We start from the raw sequence: 15170 nt of genomic DNA, 5'->3' as shown, positions 1-15170 counted from the left end.
TGTGGTGCAGCGCTCTTATCGCACACTATGAGCTCCTCTTGCCCAAATGGAAGTTTTAGTCGCAAGGTGATGAATATTTTCAGAGCAGAAGTCAGTGAAAATATAGGAAATGACCTTCCTCCTGTTTAGGAAACATGTTTTATCTTTTCATTTGGTAACAGATGTATTTGTTTCTTAGTAGCGTTTGGTAGACGTGTGAAAGCAATTATCAGTTTATTTATTCTGAATATTTAAAGTATGACTGAAATTCTTGTTGATAAGATACGATAAGATGACAGCAGTTGGAAGAAAGAACCTGCAGAATCCCTCCGTCCCACATCGTGGGTGCTGCAGCCACTGAAGGAGCTGCTCAGTGCTGTCAGAATCTCCTGCATGGGGTGGGAGATGTGGTCCAACAGCGATGACAGCTTAGCCAGCGATCTCCTGACACTCACCACCTCCACTGGATCCAGAGGGCATCCTAGAACAATCATAATCCCAGCACAAGCTCTGGGAATTTGTTTTAGCTTCATCGTGTTTGTAAATCAGACAGACCTCACTCTTATGATGCAAGCTATTTTATGTCATAAACTAAAATGTTCCAGTTTACCAGAGTTTAGAAAATTAGGTTGATCAATTAAAATAGTAATGACCTAACTTTAAATATTATAAATATTTAGGAACATTTTTAATTTCAAATGATACAGAAAAGAGATATTTTGAGAGCTACACCACCTGTGGGTTTTAGGGAAGGCTTGTAGGCACAGTAGAAACAGAGCTTTATATGTGTCAACTGCCAATAATATACATCACTGTATTCTAACTGTACAAGTATTAGGTTGCCAAAGTGTATGACAGCTTTCTCATGTTTAACCGAATCATGTTAGAAATACAATCCGTGCTTATAGTCTGAATGTCTGATGTGAAAGTGTTTTCATCTAACATTTCAGTGATTCAAAGATACATTCAACTGCCACACTCACAAATGAAGGGTGTGGAAGGCCTCTGACCAACCTCTGAAGCGGTTTCCTCAGAACAGACCTAAGAAGTAAGAAACTTCTCAGCTTTTTCAAGTCATTATTTGTTTGTGACACCATGAAACAGTCCTCTGAGGTGACTAAGGAGAATGAAGGGTGTTATTTCAACCACCTCCCCAACTCTGTATGCTGGTTTTGTGTGTCTCTTCCTGCTTAGGTTACTTATATGCAGACTGGTGTGGGGTACTTTTCACAGTGACAGTTAAGCTCAATCCAGTCTTCTGATTTCACATCTTAATACATCTTCAAAACTAGCCTCTTTATCTTTGGCTGCATACCATGTCCTAATTCTGCTATCATTTGGATATGGTATCAAGCAAAGGTAAAGTGCTAGATGATAAAGACAGGAACTTAATGACAGACTGCAGTTCTGTTAAAGAACTGTATATATTACAATTGTACATGTGTCCGCCACGACCTTAGATGGATAAATGGGTTTTTATTACACTAAAACAGCCGATCTCTTGATTTTAAAAAGGATGAATAAAGGTTCTTGCTGGTCTCACAGCACTTTCTAAAGGCCCTCCGCATTTCTCTCAAGAGAACAATGAGCAAAGCCACATGCAACAGCAACACTGACAGACAAAGGTTGTGGTGGGCCATGTCTCCATCCTTTGACCAACCACTGAAGCTGTTTACTCACAACAGAACTCACTGTTAACTTGAACTGGATAGGAAGTGAGAGAAGAGTCAGACTTAAGCAAGCTACTTTTAGATGAATTATATAATAATCTGGACAAGCTGCCTGTCCGTCGCTGTTCTAAGCCAGGCATGTTGGAAACAAACCACATCAGGGCTTCAAACCTGTAAACAATAATTTGGCAAACATTTTAAAAGTTGCCGTTGCCACAGAGGCCTGGAGGAACAATTGATTTGCACCTCCCCTCTTATACCGGCTACTATGAAAAAAAGAAAACACAAAAAAGTGTGATAACAATGGTCACATATGACTGAGAAGGTGGATCTCTACCCTTCCCTGTTTAACTCTTTAATTGCCTTTGTAAGCTTTTTGTTATACGCATGACGATTACATATTGTCATCTCACTTTTCAAAATGTTTTAGAATAGTGGTGCAAGTCCATCTTCTTTAGATTGCATTAGAGAATGAGACAGAAAGAAAAGCCCCTCACATCTTTCTTTGAAGGCCCAACCACAGAAATGCTTAAGTTTCCATCCACAGTTGTTTGTCAGTGATGACTGTGACTTTGTGTTTGCCTCAGTGTGCAAACAATGCTCTGCAAAGAAATATAAGGAAGACATTGCAAAGGTAGATAAAAAGCTTCTCAAGAGACCTTTCGTCTTCCTTTGTTTCGTGCAAAACAAAGATCACTAGCGTTAGCTGAAACTGAAGAGCTAAAGCAGTTTAGTACCACTGTTTTGAGACAACAATTGCATCGTCAGACTAACATTTATCCTAATTAGACCATTACAGAAAGTGTTCTGGTCTGTGTTTGTTTATATACTTTTTCATCTGCTTTTTGTGTCAGAATGTAGTAAAATCACTCTAAGCACACAGAACTGACATCTCAGTTTAAGAAAAATAAACAAATAAATCAACTTCTCAATGCTAATTGAGTTAATTGAGAATGAATTTTAACTGAGAATAAATTCTATGCCCAACTTTAAAAAAAGAATTTCATGACATACCAGTTGATATGATTGATACGATTTTTTGAAATATAAATATTTATAAATAAATAAAACATGCTAATTAGATGCAACCACATCCTACATAAGGAGCTTAAGAAGATGTCCACCACTTGCAAGGTAAGTAGCATGGTGCTAGGTAGTGGACATCTTGCTTTGATTAAGTTTTATTGATTCCATGACTTTTTCAACCTGTTGCTGAAAACCTAAATACTGTAAATACTGTAAATACTGTAAAAACAACAACAACAATAACAACAAACTATTACAGTATAAGAAATAACTACTATTGATACTACAGTGAGGGAAAAAATCTTCTTGCATGCCGTATTCAACCCTGACATTCCTCTGCACCTCTGCAGTGGCAGTCATTGCATCCAGCAAGGGCATCTACTCATAGGGATGGTGATCATAAAACTTCCACCTCCAAGCACTGAAGATCTCCTCTATAGGATTCAAAAATGGGGAATATGCTGGGTGGAGCTGCATCATCAAACAAGGTTATAGTGCAAACCACTCTATGACAAGGTGAGAGTGGTGGAAAGCCCCATTATCCCAGATAATGACAAAGAGCCTCAACAGCTTTCTCTCCTCAGGTGTGATTGGCCTCTCATGAAGTGCATTCAGGAATGTCATGAGGCGTTATGTGTTGTATGGGCCAATAGTGGGGATATGGAATCGGACAACCTCATTGGAGATGGCAGCACACATGGTTAGGTTGGCACCCCTCTGTCCTGGAACTGTGAAAGTAGCCCTGTACCCAATGAGGTCCCTTCCATGTTTCCTCACTTTGCAGAGACTGAACATAAATGAAGACATGATGTGCCCCCGCAGCTTCAAGCAAAATTACAATGAAAGGGGCTCCAGTTGACTTTAACTGCATGATGTGACAAGGCATTATTACAGTATAGTGGAGTTTCCTTACCTCCACCTATTGGCATCTGGCTTTCTTCAAAACACCACAGTTCCTTTGAAATCGAACTCTGTAGAGCTGCTTCGTGGCCATAAGGTTGTGTCTTAGGATGTGATCAGTGGTGGTCAGGAATTGTGTCGATTGAGAAAAGGTTAACAAATCTGCAAGAGGTGTCTTCTGCTCTGCTGAGATAGTGATGATGATCCCAGTTTCTTTATCCAGGTCAAAGCAATCAAGAAAAACTGTAACGATCATGAACCTGACCTCACAGCCCATTGTTCATTCAGTGGTGCTAGCTCCAGTCATTATACAAAGGTAATGTTTTTAAGACTGGTTAAAATTCTGCATTCAGCTGAGTCTGAAAAAGTCACTTGGATGTGTGACAAAGTGTTTCTATCACTGCAAACGCTACATCCAGATGAACAGAATAAACTTTCTGGGATTTTCTTACCTGAATGATTGAACATGCATCAAGACAGTAAAGTCAAATGCTGATACGTTAACATATTTTTATTCTTTTCATGGCTATTGTTTCTAATGATAATGTAGCTATAATAATCCTGCATAGACATGCCCGTATTTTGTGCAATTTGGGCAAGCAGTGACAAGGTAATGTATCACTTTTTTTCTTTCTGTACTTCACACATTATAACAAATTGGGAATTGTGATGGATTGTGAATCATTGCATCGCTGACATTCTGGTTATACAGTTCAATGAAAAGCTGTGCAAACACATATGCGCCGCTCTTAATGGGTGATGTACAGATAGAAACATCTGTGATCTGTAGATTTTGTCTTTCTTTTTTTTCTTTTTTTTTCAAATGTTTACAAAAAGCTGATTTCAGCAAAATGTTCTGAGTCAATACAAGATACACCATTTGTTAATAGTTTTCTACAACACTGGAAAAAACCAGGACATTAAACTATGCTGCTGTTCAGGAGAAGATTGTCACTCTTTGAGACTCAGTGACTCTTCAGTGTTCACTGGTCTTAACATATTATTATCTTTGTATGTTCTTGTTTTGCTTTTTCTGTGTGAGATTAAAATAACCAAATTGATAGTATTTTATTCTTTCATAATGATTATGGTAGTAGAAAGTTAATCCCTCACCCTCTGGATGATCTTTGTCCTTCAAGCTTGACCCTAGGAGCTTGAGGCCCCTATGCAGAATCTTAGCTGTTTGCAGGATTGTGCTCATCTGGAAAAAGAACTCAGATGTTGTTTCTGGAATCTACTGGAGCCACTCTCTCAGTTTGAGCATCACTGCATCGAGGGGTCCAGTTAACACGGAGACCACTGTTGCCTTCACTTCCACATTTCTCTAACTATTCTTGAAGCTCTTTCCTGAGGTTCATGTGGTCCTTTCTAATGTTGCCATCATTTGATATTGCTACATAGATCACTATAGCCCTTTCCTCTGCTTGCTTCCACTATTATGTCCCACTGGTTAGCTTTCACAAGTTTGTCTGTTTCTGGAAGTCCCACAGCTTGGTCATTCTGAACGCCTTTGGGGTGTATCCCATTTTCTAGGCCATGCTCTGCACAAATGGTCCTCTATACTATGCTGGCCCCTTGGTTATGGTGTTCCATGCCTGCAAGCATCTTGCACCCTGTTGTTATGTGCTGGATTATCTCATGGGAACAGCCTGCATCCGGTAAACCCGGGTCTCTAATGATCTTGATCTTGTGCTTAAAGTACTTAGATCTTTTGCCTAGAACTTGTTCCTGTGCTGCCGTGATTTGTATGAAGAGATTAGTTTCTTTGTCCAGCCATTGGTACGATCTTCTTTGTCATCCATTTTTTTCCACTTGCTGGTTGTCTTGCAGGATTCTGTCTTTCCACAACGGTTCCTTTTTCATGTGCCTCTTCTTTTGTTGGTTTCTGAAGCCTGAGGCATCACTTAGCACACGATCAGTTGTGACCAACTTTCTTATGTAGTCATGGATCTTTCTTGTATCATCTCAGATAGTGTTTCTTTCTGACAGTCATTAATCCTCAGTGTTAGGGTGCTGGATTAGGGGTGAAACCCTCCATGCATGTTAAGGAGCTTCCTTGTCTTGAGATCAGTTGCTTATATTTTTTTTTTGTCAGCTTATTGTCTCAACAAGGTTTTTGATGACTGGCAGGACTTAGGTATTGATTGGCTGGATTTTGTTCATCCCATTCAGCTGAATCTTCAGAACTCACCTTACTCTCTGCAGGAATTTGACAGTTGAGTCATTCATAGTGGTCTCTTAGTCATTTCTGTTTAACTGTGGAATTCCAAGGTAATAATAGCTATTTTATCTGCAATGCCACCTTCTGTCTTCTAACTGCACAACTGAATTGGATTTCACTCAATGACCACAAAATTTGCTTTATTTTTCCTCCTTCCTGCAAGGGATCTCAAACACTGGATTAGAGATGGGAGACAAGAGCCACCTCAACAGGACAATGCTCTGCATCTAAGGGACAAAGGTCACTCTTTCAAGGATGCCATTGTTCACATTTTGGGCAGAGAAGATATGTCACAGTCTGGCGAGGGCAGACTGTATGAATTGATAAGGACCCAAAACGCAGACCCCAAGGAACAGGGAACAAAACTTGAATGTTAACAAAGAGTGAGCCGTTTAATGAGGCTGGTAAAAGGTACAAACAAAAGGCAAGGCAAACTGAAGCAAAATTAACACAAACCTAAACTGGGAAATCTAAACAACAATATGAAAAAACCTGGACATGAAACCTGGTGTAAAGAACATGGCGTGAACAACAGACAACCTGACAAGGAATGAACAGAAACACACAGACTAAATACACACAAGGGTGATTAGGGGAAGTGGAAACACATGGGGAAACAGCTGACACTAGTCTGACATAACGAGACAAAGGAAGCAAAGCTGACTACACTGACATAGGACACAGACCTTCAAAATATAACAGGAAACATGTGACGCAGACAAGACAATATAAACTTGACAACATAAGACACGCAGCATGAAACACATGAAGGGCAAAGGGAAAGGGAAACTGAAATACAGCGGTAGAAAACACAAAGGGAAAGTAGTAAACAACTTAGCTACCCTAAAGAACTCAAACATATCATCCAAATAAACTAAAACTCAAAACGCTGGGTCAGACCCAGGAACGTGACAGGATAGATAGTTGACTTCTAACAAATTCCTGCAGAATTGCTGCTTTGCGAAGTTTTTTTTTTTCATTTTTTATCATGTGTTTTCTGCAACACGGGTATCTCAACAACTGCAGTGTTGTTGCTATATAATTTGACCCACGACTTACTCATTATCTCTTTTTGTCAAGAGGCTAAATCATCTCATGCGTGCAAGAGGCATTGGTTCAGCTTTGCTCTTCAGGTCTTCTTGAATTTTGAGGTAGCATTCTTTCTCCCCAGCGAATGATGAGTCTTAAAACTTTGTTTTCAAATGCAAAACAGGATATATATCTGTACCTTGCACTACATGCCACAAATTGCAGTGCTGACTGAACTGAGTCCTATTTGAGTGTTCAAGGTTTAAGGACAAGAATAAAAATCAAATAGAGGCAACATTAAAAAATAAATAAATAAAAAAAGGGGGGGGGGGGCAGGATAGCTCAGTAGGTAGAGTGGTTGCCCCATGATCGGAAGGTCGGGGGTTCGACTGAACAGCTACCCTGAGGTACCCCTGAGCAAGGCACCGTCCCCACACGCTGCTCCCCGGGCGCTGCATTGGTGGCTGCCCACTGCTTCACTGGGTGAATGGGTTAAATGCAGAGGAGTAATTTCTCTATGGGGACTAACACATACACATTATACATTATACATTACTATACGGTGTTATTGTTTGGAAAATGGACAGTTGCAACAGAAGATGAAAGAGAGGTGATAGGTTTTGCAAAGCCCAGGATGAGGCAATTGCGACAGGAAATGTACTTTTGAATCTATTGTGTGTTAACCAATCAGATACCGTCTGACCTAAAACAACCATCTTGCCTCCTCCACTCACTGAAATACCAGTGTGGTCTCCAACAGAAGCACTGTCAAGATGATCATCTTATGGATTACATTGTTTTTAATTCACCAAGGATGTAAGTGCTTTTTTAAATTTGTCTAAAAATGTTCTTAAGAATTTACTTGTCAAACAGATGCATATAAATTGCTGTAAAAATAGTTTTGCACTTATAAGTTACCTTGCACTACATGTACCTTGCATGTAGTGCAAGTTAAATATATATCAAACAAGATTTTATTTTTCTGCTTTCTCTTAATTCAGATACTGTAGTTCCAGTGAAAACTGTTCAGCTTGGTGAACCAGCGACTATAACATGTGCTATACCCAAAGAGCTCAGCAGTAGAGGAGTCCACTGGTACAAGCAGAGTTTTGGGGAAACTCTGAAGTTAATAATGACAGTATTCAAATCTACAGAACCTACTTTTGGTCCTGAATTTACTAGTTTGAAATTTGACATAGGTGATGATTTTGCCAGCCTGACCATTTTGAAAGCAGATCAAGACGATGAGGGAATCTATCACTGTGCAAACACAGAAATGATTGGAGTTAAATGGAGTGGGACGTATTTGTTGGTAAAAGGTAATAAACTGACATGCTTTTACAAAGTTTGAAATTGTTTTAAAACGTGTTTTGAAAAAAAAAATTTTTTTATTACAGGAAACACTCAGAGGACATCAAACTATACAGTTAGTCAGCTGCAGATAGAATCAAACCCAGTTCGTTCAGGAGACACGATGACTCTTCAGTGTTCAGTCTTCTCTGACTCTGACAACCAGACATGTCCAGGAGGTCTCAATATTCTCTGGTTCAGAACTGGATCAAATAATGCTCATCCAAACATCATCTACACTGACACAAACAACTATAATGTATGTGAGAAAAATTCTGACCCTCAGGATAGATGTGTTTATCGCTTCTCTAAGAATGTCAACTCCTCTGATGCTGGGACCTATTACTGTGCTGTGGCCACATGTGGGGAGATATTATTTGGAAATGGAATTACACTGGATATTCAAGGTAATGTTATCATTGTTCTATCAAATAGAAAATATATGTGATCTTGCACTTTTACAAGTAACCATTAGCTTTTATTTATTACACACTAATCTCATCTTTTTTCTTTTTCTTTTAATTTTTATTGTGATTGCAGAAAGCAGTGTGTGGTCACAGACAGCTAGTATGGCTCTTTTTCTGCTTTTTGCCGTCTTGGTTATAAGCCTGGTTGTTATTGCTGTCCTCATATACACAATCAAGATAAACAACAGTGATCATTCTAAAGGTAATTTAAATGTGTTGTAGTCCTTTGTGTAATAAAGGCATACATCTTACATTTGTATTAATTATTCCCTCTGTGTTTCATTATCAAGTTGCAGTCCTGCAGAAAAACTTTAGTGGTCAGAAAGGGCAACAGGTACAGTACTTAAAGCTAAAATTATTCTCATTTTTTTTTCTGTTTATTTTTTAAGTTATGATATATCTAATGTTTTTAATGGCTGTATTTTCAACAAATAAGGACACATGGGTTTTCTCTGCTGTTGTCTTTACCATGATGGAAGCTGAAAGAAGTAAAAGAACAGATCCAAAGGCAGCGAAGCAGCGACAGATCTACATGGCTGTCAAGGTTTTTGGGCTGGATTAGGTCTATTTACCATACGTTGGAATAAAATTAACTTTTTTGCTGTTCACTTGGTGATAATAGGTTTTTTTGTATTGTCTTTCCATACAGATTATTATCAATGTCTAGATGTATTTAGATTGAAAATGTACATACTTGCACACATGTCAAGATCAGTCCTGAATAGCAACATTCCTAGTTTTGTCTGGAATGAATGATGCATAGCAACGCATACCACATTGGCACATACCCATCCATCCATCCATCCATCCATCTTCATCCGCTTATCCGAGGTCGGGTCGCGGGGGTAGCAGCCTAAGCAAAGAGGTCCAGACCTCCCTCTCCCCAGCCACCTCCTCCAGCTTGTCCGGGGGAATACCAAGGCGTTCCCAGGCCAGCCGAGAGATATAATCTCTCCAGCGTGTCCTGGGTCTGCCCCGGGGCCTCCTCCCGGTGGGACATGCCTGGAACACCTCGCCCAGGAGGCGCCCAGGGGGCATCCTTGCCAGATGCCCGAACCACCTCAGCTGGCTCCTTTCGATGTGGAGCAGCAGCTGCTCTACTCTAAGCTCCTCCCGGATGGCCGAACTTCTCACCCTATCTCTAAGGGAGAGGCCAGCCACCCTTCGGAGGAAGCTCATTTCCGCCGCTTGTATCCGCGATCTCGTTCTTTCGGTCACTACCCACAGCTCGTGGCCATAGGTGAGGGTAGGGACGTAGATCGACCGGCACATACCCATTTAAGTCAAAATGTCAAAAACATAAATCTATGAAACCAGGGGATTATTATTGTTTGTAATTATATAGTGAATATGCAATCTACCCCAACTGTATTTTTCTGTTTCTGTTTTATGATTTATATGATGATATCACCATGAATAAGTAAAAAAGAAATGTGTTGTAGCCACAAATAAAGAGTAAAAGGAAATTGCTGATGTATTCAAACAGGGAAACAGAGAAGTTTAAACATTCCAACATCAGTAAAAGAAGTGATTTTGATCATTGCACTGTGTGGTATAGGCAGGATAAATCAATAATCAACAGTGGGCTGTTAAAAGTAAATGTTATTTATCATTGTGCATCATTATTGCTACCATATTTTTGGGACTTTGTTGTAAAAAAAAAAGCCCTAATTCTTATGGTTATTGTACTTCTCAACATTAATACAATTAATAAATGTAATTAATAAATAAAACACCTTCTAGTGCAAATACAGTATTTTTGAACTTCATTTGGCAGTTTTCTAAACATTTGTCATCACCAGGGCTGGATATTTTAGAATCTATGTCATTAACATTGAAATAGTCATAGTTAACAATGTAGTGGAGTTAGGACCCAAATACAGACTCAGAATGAATCAACAAAAGATGAAGGTCTGTTGCAGGAGTGCAGCAAAGACCAAACTGAGGCAACGTGAATCAAACTTGGGCACAGAAATTGTTTGATCTGTGAATTAAGATAATTTATTAACTTAAATCTTTTTTTTAAATTGATAAAAAAAAGTGGTGTAAAAAAAGATCAATATTAACTTTCACAGTCAAGAATGTGTCATTGCTGAGTACATGTAAATACCCAATCCCCATTTGACAGAAATATTCTGCTTTATTCTCTTTATTGATATTGATGATAGTAAAAAAAATACTGAGAGCTTCTTTTCTCATTCTGAAATGTGAAAGAATTCTACAAAAAAATTATTTTGCAAAGTCAAAAAGATCGGTTAAGGAATCTCTGCAGTGTGGTTCAGAGGAAAGACAATTAAGAGAACAAATAAGAGACAAATAGTACAAGGATTAATACATAGCAGTACATCTTTGCAATGCCTGGTTTTTAGCACAGTGCAAAGAACATCATGATTTTCTACTAGAAAACAAATCCACTTACATGGTGTACAAAGGACCTGATTTCAACTTGACATTTAGTTTCTATGAACAAAACTCAACTGAAATGCTTTGAATCGGAGAGACCAGCAACAGTTTTTAAGATTTATTTGAAAATATTTTAAAATAACAAACTCCAGATTCACAGGCAGGTAATTTGCACAAAGAAAGGAAAATTACAAAGTGGAGACAAGAAGAAAACATCAGAGGACCTGCCAATCACCAGAGATGACAACAATCTTCCACAAAGTAGAAGCATGAGCCAGTCCTTAAATATTGCAAGCTGATGAGTGAATGCTGAACATGTGTAATGTCTAAAAGTCAAGAAGCTTAAGAAAGCATAAAGTTCCCAAAGGTGGGCTAGTAAGGAAAAGCTACCTCTCCACCTGAGAAGAGAGGTGGAGTGATGTACTTCGCTTCTTGTTTCCACAGGTTGACTAATGGGCAGATCGAGAGGAGATGGTGAACCAGAAGCTGCAAGCAAACCTACATGGTCTAGACCAGGGGTGTCAAACTCAATTGCACAGGGGGCCAAAACTCAAGGCACACTTTAGGTCACGGGCCAAACAAGATAAACATTTAAATATATCCTGTCAAAATTATGTAAGTTAGAAATATGAACATGCTGCCAAAAACCCCAGAAAAAATTAATGAAAGCATTCACAAGGTTGGAGCCGCATATAGACGGAGCTGGGCGTTGCTTCTGGAATGGAACTAGTAAACTGTGCGGGCCATTCAGTGTCATAGTTTCCCTTGAGTGCATTATTACACTGCAGCTCCATCTGAATCTGCACAGGTGCAGTTCAGCAAAGTCCGCTGATTTGGTTCAACATTACTTGGCAACAGGGAAAGTGAGGCAGGTTGCACTGGTGCATTTGTGACAGCTTCACTTGGAATGCCTTCACTGCATCATACATGCCATGTCCATGAACTGACAGATTTCCTTGCTGAGCTCAAAAACTCGATTGAGAATTTTTATCCCAACTCAAACAACAGACCTCTGTATGATGAGGAATGTCGGCAAACTCTGAATCTATTTCCCACATAAAAGACTGAAACTGACGGTGATTTAAACTTTTAGCTCAGATAAAATTTATGGTCTGTGTTATGGTGATCATTACATGCTCCATTTTTAGGACTTTACCACACAGCCTTTCCTGGTGTATGATGCAGTGATATGCTGTTAACTCACCGGTACAGTTCTCCTCCTGCATCGATTTAATGTTCAATATTTCCTCTCCACAGATAAAGATGGTCAGCTGTGCAATGTCCATCATGTCTGTACTTTCATCCACAGCAAGAGAGTATGCAATAAAGTTTTTGCTTCTTTCACACAACTGTGTTCTTAAATCAGTGGCCATCTCACAAACCCGATCAGCAATCGTATTTCTCCTCAGGCTCACATTTGCCAAAATCTGCGTTTTGTCTGGACACAAGACGTCGCACAGCTTCATCATGCAGCTCTTCAGAGTGGTACCGGGATGATTTGGCTGTCTCCTCCGTTACGATAAAACTTGCTTTCACAACAGCTTCACTTTGTGATTTTGCTCTGGTTTAAAAAGTCTGCTGAAATGTCAGATTCTTCTTTAGCTCTTCTACTTTCTGTAGTTTCTGCTCTGCATTTTTCAGCTTATCCTGACGTTTTGTCTCATAGTGCCGTCTTAAATTAAATTCCTTAATTACAGCCACATTAGCTCTACTAATAAGACACACGGGTTTACCATCAATGTCTGTAAACATATATTCAGTCTCCCACTGGCGCTGAAAGGCTCTGCTTTCAGAATCAACTTTTCTCTCCACCATTGTGAGCAGCTAGCTCCGCAATAACAGAAGTTTGACTTGATTGACACGGGAATGTTCCCAGTTAGCCTAGCGTTCAGCAAGGAGGCTGCAGTGCTGCATTATGGGATCTGTAGTTTGTATATTATTAGCACCTCATATCGCCGGGCCATGCATAACAATAATAGTACATCTATATAAAACGATCTCGCGGGCCGGATATAAATGTACGCCGGGCCGGATGTGGCCCGCGGGCATTGACTTTGACACATGTGGTCTAGACTTATCTGTGCACCTGGAGCTTGCACCTGGCCAGGGTTGAGTATGCCCATAATTCCCTGACCTCCATTGCCACTGGTTTGTACCCAGTTTGAGGCTTCCCTGGGGTATCAACCAATGCTCTTGAGTCAAGAGACCAAACTGTCTGTCCCACCAGTCCAGCACCATATTTGTCACTATTGTCATTTATAGGGCGGCACCAATGCAACCTTACTTTGAACTGAGGAACAGAATAAGCGGCTCACATATCATCATTCGACCTGGCTCCTGACTACTCTCTGGATCAGAAGATTTGACTTTCCACCAACAGCATTGTTTACATTTCTTAAATAAATCTAAGAAACTGTAAACCAACGTCATTGGAACAGTTTGAAATAGACTTCTTGCTTAATTCTGTCTTTGTACGCCTCAAACTCCCCAGGAACATGAGATTTCACTATATTTTTCACATCTTACCTAAAGACTTTTCAGTTCAGCATATCAAAACATTATAAGATGCTAATTATAAGCAGCTGAAAAAGCTTGAAATGTGAAAAAATAAAGCTATAATGTTATCATATTACTTTTCTTTAATCTAAATTGTTACTATATTAAAATATTGCTATTTTTCTAAATGCATTTGCTACTTACTGGTTATTGCTCTTGTTTTTGGCCCTGTACAACACTTGGAATTATTAATGTTGTAAGGACAATAATTATTAACCCTTTGTTACTGAGCTCTGCTTTCACCATGTTGTTATCAAAAAGGGCCAAGATACAGGTAAAAAGAATTAGAGGTGAAAATAATAGGACAATCACACAGCAAAAAGCAAAACCCACCTTAAGAGAAAACAGACATTAACAGATACAGTAGTACCAAGACTGTTAGGATGCCTGGGTCGTTAACCCAGGGTTTTGAGTTTATATATTATTTATCATTTCTATGCTTTGGTTTCTTTGTTAGAGTTGTGTCTTATGGTTTGTCTCTGTGTAATCCTTAGTTGCTGTCTCCCCTGTCTGCTATATCCCCGTGTCCAGTCAGTGTCTGTGTCTGCCCTGGTCCCACGTCTCTGTTCCCTCTGTTGTAGTGCCTGCATGTGAGTCTGTGTCTTTTGTTCAGTCTGTGTTATGTGTTTCCTGTTTTACTTTGAAGGTCTCTGTCTTATCTCAGTGTGTTCAATTTACGCTTCCTTGTCTCGTCAGTTCTGATTTCCCTCAGCTGTGCTCTCCTTCTGTGTCTCATGCCCCTCGTTACTTCCCAGTGTATTTAAACCCTGTGTTTCTCTGAGTCAGTGTTGTGTTGTCCCTCATCCTGTGTGGATCTCCCTGTGAGTTTAGTTTATGAGTTTCCAGTTTAGTTTAGTTTAGTTTTTTTTATGACTTTCCCCTGCCAGCAAATAAAGCTGAGTTCTTTGTGTTTAAACCTCATGCCTGAGTGCCTGCATTTTGGGTCCAACTCATGCCTGCCACACAGCGACTCATGACAAAGACATTAACACAGAAACAAAACAGGAGGAGAAGTCAGTGAAACACTGTGGAAAGCTAGAAATCAAATCAATCCAGAAACATAAAACTCAATAGAAGTTCATCAAAAATGTGAATCAACAAACAGAATTACAAAACAGAAAATTTTTATTTCGAGGACTGAAGTGAAATCCAAAATTTTATAAGATATCAAAGTCACTATTGGAATTACAACAAACTCCAAAAAGTAAAAAATCAGCACAAACAATAAAAACAATAAAAAAATATATTCATCAAGAATCTGAAACTCAAATATACAGACATACTGAAGTAGCCTACAATCAGTTTTCCTATATGAGAAAGTAATACAAAAATACACATTTACAAATACAATACAAACACAAAATATAAATATTAATGACATGCATAAATGTACCAAGTAAGTTGGGGTGATTAATTACCAAACTGAAAGGCTAGCGCTCTCTCACAAGAAAACAAAAACAAAATCATTTTCTATTTCTGTGAGGCTGCAGCTATTATTAAATGCTAATAACTTCTAAATATACTATGTCTGGTACTCAAGGACTGCTCATACATTAGAAAGGGCATTAG

General features: G+C 39.2%; 1 protein-coding gene across 2 annotated transcripts; it reads left to right on the top strand.

Annotated features, from left to right (window-relative positions):
* Positions 1-7581: 7581 nt before the first annotated feature.
* On the top strand, positions 7582-9505 carry LOC146581510 (uncharacterized). 2 transcript variants are annotated; one of them, XM_085246650.1, is made up of 6 exons: positions 7582-7641; positions 7827-8144; positions 8223-8582; positions 8716-8844; positions 8933-8976; positions 9079-9505. In XM_085246650.1, the coding sequence occupies exons 1-6, from the start codon at positions 7599-7601 to the stop codon at positions 9202-9204; spliced, it is 1020 nt and encodes a 339-aa protein (XP_085102776.1). In that variant the 5' UTR covers positions 7582-7598; the 3' UTR covers positions 9205-9505. The 2 variants fall into 2 exon arrangements, with proteins under 2 accessions (XP_085102776.1, XP_085102785.1); XM_085246659.1 differs by lacking the exon at positions 8933-8976 and having other exon boundaries at positions 9032-9505.
* Positions 9506-15170: the final 5665 nt, after the last annotated feature.

Source organism: Mchenga conophoros, linkage group LG2 (assembly GCF_057382185.1).
Source record: "Mchenga conophoros isolate Kocher_MC1m ecotype Shallow Benthic linkage group LG2, M_conophoros_male_GT1.1, whole genome shotgun sequence".
In the NCBI taxonomy this organism is placed as follows: domain Eukaryota; kingdom Metazoa; phylum Chordata; class Actinopteri; order Cichliformes; family Cichlidae; genus Mchenga; species Mchenga conophoros.
This window is presented reverse-complemented; position numbering and strand designations above follow the sequence as displayed.

What these genes read in the sequence shown, in the direction of transcription:
- LOC146581510 (XM_085246659.1), top strand. Translation starts at nt 7,599, where the DNA reads ATGATCATCTTATGGATTACATTGTTTTTAATTCACCAAGGAT. An exon ending in GTTTTTAATTCACCAAGGAT is followed by an intron (nt 7,642 to 7,826) that starts GTAAGTGCTTTT and finishes CTCTTAATTCAG; the next exon opens with ATACTGTAGTTCCAGTGAAA. An exon ending in AATTACACTGGATATTCAAG is followed by an intron (nt 8,583 to 8,715) that starts GTAATGTTATCA and finishes TTGTGATTGCAG; the next exon opens with AAAGCAGTGTGTGGTCACAG.